The 18,724-nt window shown below is 33.9% G+C and overlaps 1 protein-coding gene and 2 pseudogenes across 5 annotated transcripts; all 3 read right to left on the bottom strand.

The window, feature by feature from the left end:
• Positions 1–1,204: 1,204 nt before the first annotated feature.
• Positions 1,205–6,915, bottom strand: LOC144545944 (scarecrow-like protein 14). 3 transcript variants are annotated; one of them, XM_078294493.1, is made up of 3 exons: positions 6,693–6,914; positions 4,848–4,972; positions 1,205–3,580 (listed from the first exon to the last, which is right to left on the bottom strand). In XM_078294493.1, exon 3 carries the CDS (start codon positions 3,525–3,527, stop codon positions 2,079–2,081), a length of 1,449 nt encoding a protein of 482 aa, XP_078150619.1. In that variant the 5' UTR covers positions 3,528–3,580; positions 4,848–4,972; positions 6,693–6,914; the 3' UTR covers positions 1,205–2,078. The 3 variants fall into 3 exon arrangements, with proteins under 3 accessions (XP_078150619.1, XP_078150618.1, XP_078150621.1); XM_078294492.1 differs by having other exon boundaries at positions 4,848–4,984; XM_078294495.1 differs by lacking the exon at positions 4,848–4,972 and having other exon boundaries at positions 6,693–6,915.
• On the bottom strand, positions 1,442–1,912 carry LOC144545509 (scarecrow-like protein 9 pseudogene; annotated as a pseudogene).
• A 5,268-nt stretch (positions 6,916–12,183) lies between the features above and the next one.
• Positions 12,184–17,863, bottom strand: LOC144545943 (scarecrow-like protein 9 pseudogene; annotated as a pseudogene). 2 transcript variants are annotated; one of them, XR_013508642.1, is made up of 3 exons: positions 17,737–17,863; positions 15,919–16,043; positions 12,184–14,500 (listed from the first exon to the last, which is right to left on the bottom strand). The product of XR_013508642.1 is annotated as a scarecrow-like protein 9 pseudogene, transcript variant X1 (transcript). The 2 variants fall into 2 exon arrangements; XR_013508643.1 differs by lacking the exon at positions 15,919–16,043.
• Between the last annotated feature and the right edge of the window lie 861 nt (positions 17,864–18,724).

Genomic DNA, 18,724 nt, shown 5'->3' on the forward strand with positions numbered 1-18,724 from the left:
GACAAAAATTGACAAGGATGTGCTACCCGTCTCTTCCAAGTTCATGGAATGAGATGAAGGATGATGCCCCGGCTTATGCCCTTAAATTATACTTAAGGTACATACTGTTTATTTCCTCAAATCTCTTATGTACATTTGAGCATCTTTTATATTTTTAATTTACAATAAATTGCAGTATTACAGTTCATGGTTTCAAATTTTTTTTTTTTTCATTTGAGCAAGGCTTTTTGAGATTATTCCATTGGCGATGAAGAGGTACACTTTGAGGTATGCTAGCTAGGTTTTCCTTGTCTTTCAATTTAAATAATACATGTATCGAAGATGCACAAGCAAGCAATTAATGATATAAATATTTGTTTAGATTTGAAGTTTGCACTGGTGGAGACGATAAAAGAGGGAGTGCCATACATGTGGCTGAATTTTATTTTGCTATTGCACCAAATTTCTTCAACTATTGTACTTCTTTTTGTGTTTCATGATTTTTTTTTGTGTTCTTAATTGGTTTTGAGCTCCAATAAATCAATGGTAAATAAAAAAAAAATTTATGCTGACCAGCAAATATATATGGAAGCATGCCAAATAAAAAAAATATTTTTTTTAGATCCAATATAACATCAGGATCGGTTGTTTGAAACAACGGATCCTGATAGTTACGATTAGGATCGGTTATTTAACCGATCTAGATTAGTGTAGTATCAGTATCACCTTCATCAGGATCGGTTGTATTCCGATACTAATATGCGTATATAACCGATCATGATTCCATATTTTTCACTAATGTATGGTTTTAACTGATGTATTAACAAGATGGTGTATGCTTATCATCAACTCGCGCAACCTTGCATTTGTTAGACTGCTTGCTCAATTGATTCGATGAAGAGAACATTTTTCTCATTATCCGATTAAGAAGATGCGTCTAGACAATACTGGTGAATTTACATCTCAGACATTCAATGATTACTATATGTCTATTCAAATTGATGTCAAATATCTTATAGCTTATATTCATACACAAAATAGACTTGCAGAGTCGTTCATAAAGATATTACAATTAACTATAAGATCATTGCTTATGTTGCATGCAGCAGTACTAATTCCCATCATACCAACTAACTATAATAAAATTTCTCCTTTACATTTGTTTGGATGTGAGGTATATGTTTCAATTACCTAATATTTCCATATTACCTAATTCCCATCATATACCTAATATTTTCATATAAATTTGTTTGGATGTGAGATATATGTTTAAATTGCTCCATCACAACGCACTAAATATAATTTTAGGGATAGAAAAGTGAATTATTCAACTTCTACAATAAATATACGTGTCATTCTTCAAATTATAAGTGAAAAAGTAAAAAAAAAAAAAAAAAAAAAGTTCTTCGAATGATAGATCAAATCCCTTAAAAAAATTATCTAAGCAATTACCATGCCATTGCTATTTGGTCTTGCAATCAATACTCTCATACTCATTTGGTATCCACGTGGACAACCCAAATAAGATCGTTCCTTTCCATCCCAATAAAAGCCATTTGTTATCTTCATCAACGACAAACTCCTTGTGGTAAAACTCTCTTACTGTTCTCTTTATCTTTTTCTTGATTAGTGAATCCACTGGCAATTGCACAAAACCAGCCCGATGATTCCTAGCCTGCCACTGCCTATACGTCTCAGGTCTCTTCCTCTCTATACCCTCACAAGCTATCATATTAATTGCTTTTGGACTTATAAAATCCCTTTCTAGATGGAGCCTGCCTTCACTCTCTCGAGGCATAGTTGACTCAAAAATATCAAATATTGAAGAGTACTTGAATAAAACTTCCTTAAATCGACTTGTATAGAATGGTGTATTGTACTGGCCATGAATAATTCCATGAATAAAGACACGCGGTTTGATATCTTTTATCATTCTTAGAACTTTATTCCGAGGGCAGCTCATGGCAATTGTCTCATCTGCAAGGCTTTCAAGTCGGTACAAACAATTTACCACCAAAATCTCATCTTTTTCAATCTTGAGGTCTTCTATTCTAATGTTCTCCCATTTTAATGCTATACCTTCATACTTGAGGCGGATATTAAATCTCTGAGCATATTCTGACAACCGCCCTTCCAGTCTCTTCAACAAGTTTGCTTGGACGGAAACCTTTTTCTGGAAATTCTATCCCAGTTATACGGATTTTAGGAGTACTTCCTAATCTCGAGATATCTTCCAAGAATGATGGCCATATGAATCCCATGTGGATGCCAAAATCAATTATATGAACCTTTGTGGCATTTTTTGAGACGTTAATAATTGTTTGGTTAGAGAAGTAATATGATGCCCTCATAAATGGACAAATTGCATGATAAATGCGGAATGCCTTCAAAAAGTGAGTCGCAGTTCCTTGCCTTGAGAGTAGTTCATGATCGATGTAACTTCCCGTACCAACCAAACGTGCCTCGAGTCCATCCACCAAATAATATGCCAAACGTTGGTCGCAATTCCCCTCAGGGGATGAATGTTTCCTTATTTGATTGATGATCTCAGAGGCCCTGTTGTAGTCGTTGGAAGAAACTGCTTCAGAACAACTAATTAGGAGAGAACGAAGATTCACCAAGCCATCTCCTGTTTCCTTATTTCCTAATGCCTTCTTACTCATGTGAACCTGATGCTCCGGTGACTCATCCTTTGTGTCTTGTTTCATACTTTCACGTACGGACATAATCTCTTTCACATATTCGCCATCACGGGAAAGGAGAAATTGATCCAAGTTCTCATTTCTAGCCGGTTCCTCTGAAGAAAATGCTTGCTGCTTGCAAGATCGCCCCTCTGATAGATCTAGTTCTTTTTCATTACGGGCACACCTTTTGGCACATGTCTCATAACATATTTCTTTGTTCTCACTGACATTCTTGTGGTTAGGTTTCTCAGGGAACTCAATTCTATTTTGCTCTAAACCAACAAACATATTTTCAATGGATGGAAGAAACTTCATTGCTTCTTCAGCACCCATTTGGACTTGTGTGGTCGGAAGGTTCGCCATAAATAAAGCCGATATACGGTCCTCATTGATCAAGATGGGTTCAGAATTACTGTATAATGGCACATCATTTTCTGAAACACTTTCAATAGTATTACTAGAACCACTATTTGTAGTATTATAGGTTTGAGGTGGATGGAATTTGGTCAAGGTAGGTGAAAGAGGGAGCTCCTTTCCGAGGAGATCATAGAACGATTTCTCAGTTTCTCGAATAGTTGCCTCTTCTTGATATACGTTTATATCATCATCATTTATATCTTCTTCTAACAGAATTTGGCCTATGTAGTTGATTACTGCATTGGATGTGAGATCACAAACCTCTTGGCTATCTGCACCATTTCTTATCAAAGGATTAGGTGTGGCATTCTGGTTTAGATTGTCACTAGGAATAGTTGGGGGTATTGTCGGGTAACATTCAAAAATGGCTTGTGGTGCATTCGGTGTATCTACGACATTATACCCATCTTCTTGAAAATTTCCATACCAAAGCCCTTTTGAAGCCATATGAAGCTATGATATTAGAATTTCTGCTATCCAAGTTGCAAACTGTCCAATAACTGCAATTTGCACCAAATTGACTTTTTAGTTTCGTATTGCTGAATATAAAGTTAAGGTAAAAATTTGAGATGATTGAATTGGCTATAAAACGAACTTGCAAATCATAGGCTGCTTGACAAGTAGTTTTAAGGGAAAAGGAAATGTTTAATTGTGCGTTCATTTACATTTAACATTATCTACATGGTTTGGATTTGCAAATATATTGTGGATCAGAATTACATTCATTTCAGATTAGTAATTTTTTTTAGATTTGTTCCACTTGGGTTTCACTTAGAATATTTGACTTTTTTGCATATTTCACATCAGTTCACATCATTGTGTGCAAAAGAAACTGAATTGAAACATTAAAATTTGAAAAAAAAAAAAAAAAATTTCAAAGAAAACTCGTTTAAATTTCTGCTCGTGGCTGCTGATAGTGGCCTGATTAAATAATGTGGTTGTTAGGTTCCAATTTTATGTAGTTGGTTCGAATTAAAATCAAGAGATGTCATGAGGATCGACTGTTGGTTCCAATGTTATGTAGTTGGTTCGAATTATAAACAAAGTGTATGGTAGTATGCAGTATCATACAAATAAATATATATGCGGTATCATACAAACATGTATGCGTTAATATACGGTAATATGCGGCTGAAAATGCAGAACCGCATATTTGATCAAATACAGATTTTCTATTCATATTGTAACCGAATAGGCATATGCGGCTGAAATGACCGAATTTTAATACTTTGGTGGTGACTAGTACTTGCTTGATTTGACCGCTGAGGGATACTTCACGAAGGACCCCATTAGCCATGAATTCATATCCTCTGCATTGATGTACCATTTGAGTTTAGATCTGATCTTTTCGTTACAAATTAGCACGAATCTTAAACGGGTCCTGCGCATTACAAGCTGGAGCTGGATTGGCCAATTCTGATCGGACGGTCCAGATCTAAACTCAAATGTTGTGTTAATGCAGAGGATGCGGACCCATTAGCCGTGGTGTTTGGAACAACATTTTGTTTTTGTTGCTTCAATTACCTTTTTGGTTGATCATCAGTATGTAATTGTATTAACATCTTTGAATGAATCGAAACATGTATATCTGTTTGGGATACCTCTTTCAAAAAAAAAACAATGAAAAAAAGCAGTGTGCTACATATGCTTAATTTGTCATTGAAAATGATAATGTCCGTAGATTATGGTTCTTTCAAGTATACCACAAAAATTCATTAGAAAAACAAAAGTGCAGAGATGATATATGTCCATATATCAAGCCAGTACCTTTTCCGTGGTCCTTCTGTTGCTGTGTTCTCTCTGTTGTGAATACAAGAGAATACTTCCCTGTATGGAAAGAACTCTCTTCTTCTACTTCTTCTTCTTCTTCTATCTACCTCTCTGCATTCTCTCTGCAAATGGTGCTAATAAAGTAAAACGTAGATTAGATAAACTAAAAGAGTCAAAGATAGTATGCGCTTGGATGCTCTACAATTGTAGGATCTAATAGCACGGTACCCATCTATACCTAATTCTTTTACTGATCTAGAATTCTAGTAGATGGGTCTCTGCAATTTTATGCCAGAACCAATATTCATGTAGCTTAGTAAATAAATATGTGGATTTATATATTTTTTAATTCTTCAATTTAAATATAATATAGAAATTCTACTTTAACACTTTTGAACATTCAAATTTTCCTTGACAGTTTTGACAACAACGAAGTCATAGGCAAACGGTAAAATGAAAAGCGGAAAAAGCAACATGTTCTTTCTAGGTAAAAATAGGAGATCATGAGTGAATTAGCTATAAAAAGCAACCGTGTTGTATTGGATAATATTGCCCTTTTGTTTTTTCATTGCTTTTAGGTATGTAATTGTATGAACTTGTTGGAAGTACCTCTTTCAAAAAGAGAAAGAAAGCATCTTAGATATGCTTTGTTATGGTAATTAATATGCTAGAAGAATTAATTCCATGACAAATTTACACCATGGTTCTAAAAATCTGAATCGGAATCAGAATCAGTCACTTGATCATGGAATCGGAATCGGATAAATTGGCAAGAATTGAATCGACAACCCGGATTTTTTTTGCAGAAACTTGTTTTCTACTAAAAAAAATAGAAAAATTGGTATTTTGATAGTTAACATTTTAAATATTTATAACACTCATAATAATTAAATTCTGATGCATAACAATTAATTTAATTTGTAGTGTAATTACTTAAAATATTAAAATTATCTAATTTTAATATAAAATAGACAATTTCATAAAATAAACTAAAAGTGAATGATATTCACAAAAGAGAAATAAAATATTTAATTTCTACATTTTATATTTTCTTAACAATCAAATTTAATTTGTAATATAGTACAATCTCATTCTTTACTTAGTAAAATATTAAATAAACAAACCACGATGTATGCATCTCCTACACTAGTTAAATATAAAAACTATAAATAACATAAAATAGTAATTAATGGCTTCACAGGCTACAAGCTTAGCAAGGCACTCAAACAAACTAGCTAAAGATTCTAATAAAATGGACAAGGTTTATTATGAACCATTACAAATTCCAATTTTCTGTAGTACAAAATTATACACCAAGTCTAGCCATAGAAATAACTAAAGATTCTTCCTCCTAACTCAGCCAAGGACTTCCCCTTTCCAAATTTTTTCCAAGCACCATTTCCGTTTTCAAAAGATGCAAAACTGAACTTAAATCTCAAATCAATAAGAATGATTTTCTTGTTCTCAACCTCAAAAGATACAACAGAAAGCTAAGCACGGGAGACCAAATTAGTCTAGGACAATGATTTTCACTGCCCCTGTATGATTTGGGTGAAAGTCGATTTGACTCGGCCTGACTCTACCTAACTCGGGTGAACTCGGTCGGACTCAGCTTGAAAATTGGATAACTCAGCCGAGTCAAACACTATTTATCTGATTTTTGATCAAAAACTCGCACAGGCGCGAGACTCGGGTGAAACTCGGACCGGTTTGGTCCAATACCGAGTTGACTCGGAATCGGCCGAGTTTCAGAACCATGATTTACACGGAGAATAATAATGTCAGGGGGAATTCATTTGCAGAACAAAACTGTAAAGATGAGGTTCATATATAAAGCCGTACCTCTATCGGTAGTCCCTCTACAGCTCTGCTTTCTCTGTTTTCTCTCTGTTGTGAATACAGAGAACACTTCCCTGTATGGTAATACCTTTCTTCTTCTTCTTCTTCTTCTTCTTTAACCTACCTCTCTGCTTTCTCTCTGCAAGTGGTGAGAATGAATTGTAGAAAAATGAACTAAGACGGAAGGAGCTTCATACAGGTAGTCATCATTTAGTTACATTGACAATTCAGAGAAAAGGAATAGTAAAGCGACATGTTCATTGACAATTCGTAGAAAAAGAATGTAGATCAGATATACCAAAGGAGTCAAAGATAGTCTGCGCTTCGATGCTCTCCAATTGTAGGTTCTAAATGCACGGTACCCAATCATAATGACAAATGAAAAATTCGGATTCAGTTCGGCAAGGTTAAAATTTTGTGATTCGAAAATAATTTGAGTATAATTATGAATAATTCGGAATTATGCTTTGAGTTCGAACCGAAAATTCTAGTCTAATGCGAATTCTAATTGGACTGTTCAGATCAAAACTCAAAATTTGAGTTACTTTAGGGATCCAGACTGCCAAATATGGACTGCCAAACTTGCAATGCTTTAAGTCCATGGATCAAAACTTAATGTTTAAACCAAATCCATCTGAGTTATTACCCTTCATTTTTTAAATTTAAACCAAACTTTGGGAATCACAGCATTATAGTGGACAAAAGAGGACCCACCACGCGACAAGTCTGGGAAATGAGAAGTTTCAACCACACGTTGCTTCTACAGAGTACATGATATTTTTTTCTGAACGAGTGCGACAAATTGTTAGTAGAAAACGCGAATAAAATGGGAAATTCCTCAAATACGTGAATAATTCGTGAATTGACCGTTTAATACGCTGGTGACTCCAAAACGTTTAATTCGTAGATAATTCGCAAATTATATCCAAATTCTGTTACTATGGTACCCATTTCTTCTGGGCATATCTTTTACTATTTTTTTTTAATGATTGGAGGGGATGTCCAACATCATTATTTTTTAATCTAGATAACTTATATAGGGTATTTTATTGCAATATAATTTGTGATAATCCAGAGAAAATTATTCTGTGCAAGATAGTGATTATTTCAGCTTGTGTTATTTCGGTGGAAGGGATAATTGTGGAAAGCAAAAAAAAACTACATTAGGCCGCTAACCATCTTTGACTCGTTACATGTGATGTTGATGGAACCTTGAACTATATATATATATATATATTTTCCAAAGGGAAATGTTTTGTTAGCATGCCAAACCAGGACCAATGCTGTCCTTTTCTCACCTAACCTTACTTAACGACTAATTAAAGAGTATACCTAATTCTTTTACCGATCTAGAATTATAGTATGTGGGTCTCCGCAATTTTATGCCAGCACCTTATATTTCAATTTTTAAAGTTCAAACAGTCGATCCAAACCGTTAGATATTCAATCTATATTAAAATGTGCTTGGAGGCTAAATTTTATATTTTTTTTTTTAAATTTACTATTTATTAAGATGGTTTGAAAGTCGTTGTTTTTGGTGCGGAAATTTAATAAAAACAACCATTTTCAAACCATCTTAATAAATAGTAAAAAAATTCCAAAAAATATAAAATTTGATCTGCAAGCACATTTTAATATAGATTGAACATCTAATGGCTTGGATCGATGATGACTCTAAATGAGACTAGTAATTTTTAGTATATATAAATGAGTATGGCTAATATAACATCAATGTCATATCAGTCTATATAACACCAACTTCAAAACCTATCAAATCGAGTTCAAATGGTGAATCCAAACCGTTCAAACCAATTTACTTTATGAGTGATGCATTTACATGCAAACTTTTTATATTTTCAAGTTATTTTAGTATCAAATCAAGCGGCAAAAAAATTGAAAAATGAATGTATTAAAATTAACTTAAAAACTCAAACATTTGACCACTTGACTTGATATCAAATAAACTCAAAAACTTATAAATTTTACATGTAAACGCACAACTAATGAAGTAGATCGGTTTGAACGGTTTGGATTCACCATTTGAACTCGATTTGATAGGTTTCGAGTTGGTGTTATATAGACTGAAATGACACTGATGTTATATTAGCCATACTCTATATAAATATATACTTAGTTACCATAATGCTACTCTGTCGGATTACAAGCGCATAATCCTATCGTGTAGTAGTGTCGGGTGTCGATCCACAGGGATAGATCTTAGTAGTTCAAGAATAATAACACTAGTCTAAGTTCTTCGGGTTTGTTTAGGTTGCGTGAATACTAAATAAAATAAAATAATCAAATGCCTCCATGTTTTTGTGCCTCCATCATGCCTCCATCTTTCTCCATCATTTTAAAAGTTCAAACAGTCGATCCGAACCGTTCAACCTAACCTCCATACTAAAATATGTTTGGAGACCAAATTTTATATTTTTAGGAATTTTTTTACTATTTTTTTATATAGGTACAAAATCAGTAAATCTGAACCATCTAAAAACAGTATTTTTTTACCTATCTAAAAAAATAGTAAAAAAATTCCTAAAAATATAAAATTTGGTCTCCAAACATATTTTAGTATGGAGGTTAGGTTGAGCGGTTTGGATCGACTGTTTGAACTTTGAAAATGATGGAGAGAGATGGAGGCATGATAGAGGCACAAAAACATGGAGGCATTTGAACCCTCCTCTAATAATAATAATAATAATAATAATAATAATAATAATAATAATAATAATAATAATAATAATAATAATAGTAATAATAATATAAATAATAATATAAATAATAATAATAATAGTAGTAGTAGTGGTAGTAGTGGTAGTAGTAGTGGTAGTAGTAGTGGTAGTAGTAGTATGTTTGTCACACAAGGACGCAACGACTATGCAACAAGTGCTAATACTTACATGTTTGTCACACAAGGACGCAACGATTATGCAACCTCATAGCATGTAGGATACAAATAATAAATAAATTCCTAATTAAACCTCGAGATGCTATCAAATCTATGTCCTGCTAAGGGAGCCCACTGGGTTCGAATCCTAGCCTTTGAACTACGGCCATGCCTCATTAGCCGAAGTGTTTATAGTACTTACATGTATCCCCTCTCACACCGAGATACAACAACTAATAAGACCTATTGGTATATGGAGGACACTGGACCATCTGTAGATAGAACTATGTATGCAAGGACATATTTCAATAACATTCTAAGTATAACGAAATCTCAAATAGACATAAAAGAAAAATAAATATTATAGCAAAGAGCAATTATAATTCATTACATCCATCCCTAGAGAGGATGAGCTTAGCTACTCAAAGCCATGACAAAATAAAAGAAGTAATAAAAAAAGACATAACCTAAAACCTAGACACCTCTTCCTTAGAAGACTCCTTCTTCTTCCGCCTTGCACTTCAAGCGCCTCTTCTTCTCCACGACTCCAAATATTTCATGCAATATTCTGTTCTAAACTATGGACTTACACAACTAAAACATGCACACTAATTCCTATTACAAGAGGGGTTTATATAGCCTAGCCTATAGTTGAGGAGTCATAGAGAACATGGAGATCATGGGAGATCATGAGTTCCAAAAATAACATAAAATGCTACTTTTTGGAGTATTAAACTTAGGATCCAAGGCGAGGCAAGGCCTGCCACATCTGGAAACACGTCCTTCTAGAAGCTTACTATCCAACGACTGAGATTTAATCCAAACTAGACAGTCCACGGATTAAATCTGTGTACCCCTGCAGTATAGGCAATTACGCCGCATGCGACATAGCTGAGGCCGTAGGGCACTGTACTTAGCCGAATTTCAGTGAATTTTGCCATGTTGCATGTTGTGCACTTCGTGTGATGTGTTTACATACTCCATGTGTTGCCCTATTTTGACGCCTTCTTCAGAATTGGCCTAAATATGACATTTTTGCTCCGTTTTCGGCCTAAATTCACAAATTTCTCCAAAACCTACCAAAATAGCCTAAAAACACATTTGCGATGAATAATTTGGGAAAATGAGTACTTTGCATATGCATTTCCACCATTTTCCGTACTAAAAAGTAGTAATTTTCGCTATATGTTTTAGCGTTATCAATCGACTATTTGAACTCTGAAAATCGGAAAATCGAGTCGTTTATTCCTGGAACTAGAAAAAAACGTTTTGAGCTTAGCCAACCTCTATATATATATATAATTTGATCTTCAAGTACATTTTAATATAGATTGAACATCTAATGGCTTGGATCGACTATTTAAACTTTGAAAATCGGAAAACTAAGTCGTTTGTTCCTGGAACTAGAAAAAAATGTTTTGAGCTTAGCCAACCTCTCTCTCTCTCTCTTTCTATATATATATATATAGAGGAGGGATCAAGTTACAACAATTTTTGAGTTACAACAAGTTACAACAACGATTTTCTACATTTTCAAAGTTCAAATCGTCGATCCAAACCGTTAGATGTGATCTCTACAATAAAATGTGCTTGGAGACCAAATTTTACATTTTTTGGAATTTTTTTACTATTTATTAAGATGGGTACAAAAACTAGTCAAATTCATACCATTGAATTTTGTACCCATTGTAATAAATAGTAAAAAAATTCCAAAAAATGTAAAATTTGGTCTCCAAGCACATTTTATTGTAGAGATCACATCTAACGGTTTGGATCGATGATTTGGACTTTCAAAATGTAGAAAATGCTTGTTGTAACTCAAAAAATGTTGCAACTTGATCCCTCCTCATATATATATATATATATAGAGAGAGAGAGAGAGAGAGAGAGGGGGGGGGCTGGCTAATATCAAATCGATTGTTCCTGAAGTCCCGTGTGAAAATACTTGCAATGCAACTTAAGGCAACAATTTGACAAAGTCAATCATATGAACTCGAATTAAAAACATAAAATATTTGCTCAACGACACCAACTCTATCACAACGAAAATACATAATGAATGTCTTCCATTTCTAGAACATATACAGGATAATATTTGCAGACAATACACCCACCATGTGGATTATTTAGATATTTTATGGTTTTAACTGATGCATCAACAAGATGGTTACATGTATGCTTATCATCAACTCGCGCAACCTTGTGTTTGTTAGACTGCTTGCTCAATTAATTCGATTAAGAGAACATTTTTCTCATTATCCGATTAAGAAGATGCGTCTAGACAATGCTGGTGAATTTACATCTCAGACATTCAATGATTACTATATGTCTATTCAAATTGATGTTGAATATCTTATAGCTTATATTCAAACACAAAATAGGCTTGTATAGTCATTCATGAAGATATTACAATTAACTATAAGATCATTGCTTATGAAACCTAAATTTTCAATATCTTGTTGGGAACATGGTATGTTGCATGCAGCAGTACTAATTTCCATCAGACCAACTAACTATAATAAAATTTCTCCTTTACATTTGTTTGGATGTGAGGTATATGTTTCAATTACCTAATATTTCCATATTACCTAATTCCCATCATATACCTAATATTTCCATATAAATTTGTTTGGATGTGAGGTATATGTTTAAATTGCTCCATCACAACACACTAAATATAATTTTAGAGATATAAAAGTTAATTATTCAACTTCTATAATAAATATACGTGCCATTCTTCAAATTATAAGTGAAAAAGTAAAAAAAAAAAAGAAGTCTTCAAATGATAGATCAAATCCCTTAAAAAATTATCTAAGCTTACCATGCCATTACTATTTGGTCTTGCAATCAATACTCTCATACTCATTTGGTATCCACGTGGACAACCCAAATAAGATCGTTCCTTTCCATCCTAATAGAAGCCATTTGTTATCTTCATCAACTAGAAACTCCTTGTGGTAAAACTCTCTTACTGTTCTCTTTATCTTTTTCTTGATTAGTGAATCCACCGGCAATTGCACAAAACCGGCCCGAAGATTCCTAGCCTGCCACTGCCTATACGTCTCAGGTCTCTCCACTCTCTCTGAACCCTCACAAGCTATTATATTAATTGCTTTTGGACTTATAAAATCCCTTTCTAGATGGAGCCTGCCCTCACTCTCTCGAGGCATAGTTGACTCAAAAATATCAAAATTTGAAGAGTACTTGGATAAAACTTCCTTAAATCGACTTGTATAGAATGGTGTACTGTACCAGCCATGAACAATTCCATGAATAAAGACACACGGTTTGATCTCTTTTATCATTCTTAGAACTTTATCCCGAGGGCAGCTCATGGCAATTGTCTCATCTGCAACTTTTTCAAGTCGATACAAAGAATTTACTACTAAAATCTCATCTTTTTCAATCTTGAGGTCTTCTATTCTAATGTTCTCCCATTTTGATGCTATGCCTTCGTACTTGAGGCAGATATTAAATCTCTGAGCATATTCTAGCAACCTCCTTCCTGTCTCTTCAACTAGTTTGCTTGGACGAAAACCTTTTTCTGGAAATTCTATCCCAGTTATACGAATTTTAGGAGTACTTCCTAATCTCGAGATACGTTCCAAGAAAGATGGCCACATGAATCCCATGTGGATGCCAAAGTCTATTATATGAACCTTTGTGGCATTTTTTGAGACGTTAATAATTGTTTGGTTAGAGAAGTAATATGATGCCTTCAAAACTGGACAAATTGCATGATAAATGCGGAATGCCTTCAAAAAGTCAGTAACAGTTCCTTGCCTTGAGAGTAGTTCATGATGGATGTCACTTCCCGTACCAACCAAACGTGCCTCGAGTCCATTCACCAAATAATATGCCACACGTTGGTCACAGCTCCCCACAGGGGATGAATGTTTCCTTATTTGATTGATGAGCTCAGAGGCCCTGCTATAGTCGTTGGAAGAAACTGCTTCAGAACAACTAATTAGGAGAGAACGAAGATTCACCAAGCCATCTCCTGTTTCCTTATTTCCTAATGCCTTCTTCCTCATGTGAACCTGATGCTCTGGTGACTCATTTTTCATGTCTTGTTTCATACTTTCACGTACGGACATAATCTCTTTGACATATTCGCCACCACGGGAAAGGAGAAATTGATCCAAGTTCTCATTTCTTGCCGGTTCCTCTGAAGAAAATGCTTGTTGCTTGCAAGATCGCCCCTCTGATAGATCTGGTTCTTTTTCATTACGGGCACACTTTTTTGTACATGTTGCTTTGTTCTCACTGACATTTTTTTGGTTGGCTTTCTCCGGGAACTCTAAACCAACAAACAACTTTTCAACGGCTGGAAGAAACTTCATTGCTTCTTCAGCACCAATTTGGACTTGTGTGGTCAGAAGGTTCTCCATAAATAAAGCAGATATACGGTCCTCATTGATCAAGAGGGGTTCAGAATTACTGTATAATGGCACATCATTTTCTGAAACACTTTCAATTGTAGTATTATAGGTTTGAGGTGGATGGAATTTGGTCAAGGTAGGTGAAAGAGGCGGCTCTTTTCCAAGGAGATCATAGAACAATTTCTCAGTTTCTCGAATAGTTGCCTCTTCTTGATATATGTTTATATCATCATTTATATCTTCTTCTAACAGAATTTGGCCTATGTAGTTGATTACTGCATTGGATGTGAGGTCAAAAACCTCTTCTCTATCTCCACCATTGCTTATCAAAGGATTAGGTGTGGCATTCTGGTTTAGGTTGTCACTCGGAAAAGTTGGGGGTATTGTCGGGTAACATTCAAAAATGGATTGTGGTGCACTCGGTGTATCTACAACATTATACCCATCTTCTTGAAAATTTCCATACCAAAGCCCTTTTGAATCCATTTGAAGCTATGATATTAGAATTTCTGCTTTCCAAGTTGCAAACTGTCCAATAACTGCAATTTGTACCAAATTGACTTTTTAGTTTCGTATTGCTGAATAGAAAGTTAAAACCCCAAAGTGTTAATGTAAAAATTTGAGATGATTGAATTGGCTATAAAATGAACTTGCAAATTACTTAATTTTTCCTTGCTTTTACTTGCAAAAAAATAACGAGAATAACAACCTCTCTAAGCACTTGCTACTTCATCCAGTTATCCTAATCATAAGCTGCTTGACAAGTTGTTTTAAGGGAAAAAGAAATGTTGAATTGTGCATTCATTTACATTTAACATTATCTATATGGTTTGGATTTGCAAATATTCTGGATCAGAATTACATTCATTTCAGATTAGTAATTTTTTTTTAGATTTGTCCACTTGGGTTTGAGTTGGAATATTTGACCGTTTGCATGATTTCACATCAATTCACATCATAGTGTACAAAAGAAACTGAATTGAAACATTAAAATTTGAAAAAAAAAAAAAAAAGTTAGTAGAAAACTCGTTTAATGGTTTTCTCTAGTTTATTTGGATAAGTTATTCAGGTCTGGGTGTTCTGGTCAAGGCTGGTACTGGTCTGATTAAATAATGTGGTTGTTAGGTTCCAATGTTATGTAGTTGTTTCGAATTAAAATCAAGATAGGTAATGAGGATCGACTGTTGGTTCCAATGTTATGCAGTTGGTTATAATTATAAACAAGTATGCGGTAGTATGCAGTATCATACAAACAAATATACAGTAATATGCGGTATCATACAAACAAGTATGCGGTAATATATATACGGTAATATGCGGTCGAAAATGCAAAACTTCATATTTAACCGAATACAGATTTTCTCTTCAGATTATAACCGAATAGGAATATGCGGCCGAATATACTGAATTTTATTACCTTGGTGGTCACTAGTACTAGCTTGATTGGACCAATGAGGGATACTTTACGAAGGACCCCATTAGCCACGAATTCGTATCCTCTGCATTGATATACCGTTTGACTTTAGATCTGATCGGTTCGTTACAAATTAGCACAAATCTTAAAGGGGTCCTGCGCATTACAAGCGTGAGCCGGATTGGCCAATTCTGATCGGACGGTCGAGATCTAAACTCAAATGTTGTGTTAATGCAGAGGATGCGGACCCATTAGGCGTGGTGTTTGGAATAACATTTTGTTTTTGTTGCTTCAGTTACCTTTTTGGTTGATGCATCAGTATGTAATTGTATTAACATCTTTGAATGAATCGAAACATGTATATCTGTTTGGGATACCTCTTTCAAAAAAAAAACAATGAAAAAAAGCAGTGTGCTACATATGCTTAATTTGTCATTGAAAATGATAATGTCCGTAGATTATGGTTCTTTCAAGTATACCACAAAAATTCATTAGTAAAACAAAAGTGTAGAGATGATATATTTCCATAGATCAAGGCAGTACCTTTTCCGTGGTCCTTCTGTTGCTATGTTCTCTCTGTTGTGAATACAAGAGAATACTTCCCTGTATGGAAATAACTCTCTTCTTCTACTTCTTCTTCTTCTTCTATCTACCTCTCTGCATTATCTCTGCAAATGGTGATAATAAAGTAAAACGTAGATTAGATAAACTAAAAGAGTCAAAGATAGTATGCGCTTGGATGCTCTACAATTGTAGGATCTAATAGCACGGTACCCATCTATACCTAATTCTTTTACTGATCTAGAATTCTAGTAGATGGGTCTCTGCAATTTTATGCCAGAACCTTATTCATGTAGCTTAGTAAATATATATGTGGATTTATATATTTTTTAATTCTTCAATTTAAATATAATATAGAAATTCTACTTTAACACTTTTGAACATTTAAATTTTCCGTGACAGTTTTTACAACAACGAAGTCATAGGCAAACGGTAAAATGAAAAGCGGAAAAAGCAACATGTTCTTTCTAGGTAAAAATAGGAGATCATGAGTGAATTGGCTATAAAAAGTAACCGTGTTGTATTGGTTAATATTGCCCTTTTGTTTTTTCATTGCTTTTAGGTATGTAATTGTATGAACTTGTTTGAAGTACCTCTTTCAAAAAGAGAAAGAAAGCATCTTAGATATGCTTTGTTATGGTAATTAATATGCTAGAACAATTAATTCCATGACAAATTTACACCATGGTTCTAAAAATCAGAATCGGAATTGGAATCGGTCACTTGATCATGGAATCGGAATCGGATAAATTGGCAAGAATCGGTTGAATCGGATCGGCAACCCGGATTTTTTTTGCAGAAACTTGTTTTCTACTAAAAAAAATAGAAAAATTGGTATTTTGATAGTTAACATTTTAAATATTTATAACACTCATAATAATTAAATTCTGATGCATAACAATTAATTTAATTTGTAGTGTAATTACTTAAAATATTAAAATTATCTAATTTTAATATAAAATAGACAATTTCATAAAATAAAATAAAAGTGAATGATATTCACAAAAGAGAAATAAAATATTTAATTTCTACATTTTATATTTTCTTAACAATCAAATTTAATTTGTAATATAGTACAATCTCATTCTTTACTTAGTAAAAAATTAAATAAACAAACCACGATGTATGCATCTCCTACACTAGTTAAATATAAAAACTATAAATAACATAAAATAGTAATTAATGGCTTCACAGGCTACAAGCTTAGCAAGGCACTCAAACAAACTAGCTAAAGATTCTAATAAAATGGACAAGGTTTATTATGAACCACTACAAATTCCAATTTTCTGTAGTACAAAATTATACACCAAGTCTAACCATAGAAATAACTAAAGATTCTTCCTCCTAACTCAGCCAAGGACTTCCCCCTTTCCAATTTTTTTCCAAGCACCATTTCCGTTTTCAAAAGATGCAAAACTGAACTTAAATCTCAAATCAATAAGAATGATTTTCTTGTTCTCAACCTCAAAAGATACAACAGAAAGCTAAGCGCGGGAGACCAAATTAGTCTAGGACAATGATTTTCACTGCCCCTGTATGATTTGGGAGAAACTCGATTTGACTCGGCCTGACTAAAAATTGGATAACTCAGCCGAGTCAAACACTATTCATCTAATTTTTGATCAAAAACTCGCATAGGTACGAGACTCGGGTGAAACTCGGACCGGTTTGGTCCAATACCGAGTTGACTCGGAATCGGCCGAGTTTCAGAACCATGATTTACACTGAGAATAATAATGTCAGGGGGAATTCATTTGCAGAACAAAACTGTAAAGATGAGGTTCATATATAAAACCGTACCTCTATCGGTAGTCCCTCTACAGCTCTGCTTTCTCTGTTTTCTCTATGTTGTGAATACAGAGAACACTTCCCTGTATGGTAATACCTTTCTTCTTCTTCTTTAACCTACTTCTCTGCTTTCTCTCTGCAATTGTAGAAAAATGAATTGTAGAAAAATGAACTAAGACGGAAGGAGCTTCATACAGGTAGTCATCATTTAGTTACATTGACAATTCAGAGAAAAGGAAATAGTAAAGCGACATGTTCATTGAAAATTCGTAGAAAAAGAATGTAGATCAGATATACCAAAGGAGTCAAAGATAGTCTGCGCTTCGATGCTCTCCAATTGTAGGTTCCATCAACATCACATGTCACGAGTCAAAGCAAAAAAAATACATCAGGCTGCTAGCTAGCCATCTTTGACTTGTTGCATGTGATGTTGATGGGACCTAAAACGATAATTTTATCAAGTTCTTTTTTTTTTCCCAAAGGGAAATGTTTTGTTGGCAAGCCAAACCAGAACCAATGCTGGCCTTTTCTCACCTAACCTTGCTTAACGACTAATTAAAGAGTATACCTAATTCTTTTACCGATCTAGAATTCTAGCTCAGTAAATTGACTTTAATTAGGTATACTCTTATTCATGTAGCTCAGTAAATAAATATGTGGATTATATATATATCGATTGTTCCTGAGAACCCATGCAATTATATAAGTTTTTTTTCAGTTTTTAAAGTCCAGAATGTCAATCCAAACCGCTAGATGTAATCTCTATATTAAAATGTTCTTGGAGACCAAATTTTATATTTTTGAATTTTATTTTTATTATTTATTAAACCACTTGAAAAATCATTGATTCAATGGTGGTTTAACAAAATAGTAAAACCAGACTTTCACAAAGGATGATTGATAAATAGTAATATTAAATTATTAGGTCTTAGAATCCTAATTAATTGGTAGATTGAATATAAAGTTATTATGTTGTATAACACAATTATTTAATGGGTTT

Source organism: Carex rostrata, chromosome 28 (assembly GCF_964058835.1).
Source record: "Carex rostrata chromosome 28, lpCarRost1.2, whole genome shotgun sequence".
NCBI lineage: Eukaryota > Viridiplantae > Streptophyta > Magnoliopsida > Poales > Cyperaceae > Carex > Carex rostrata.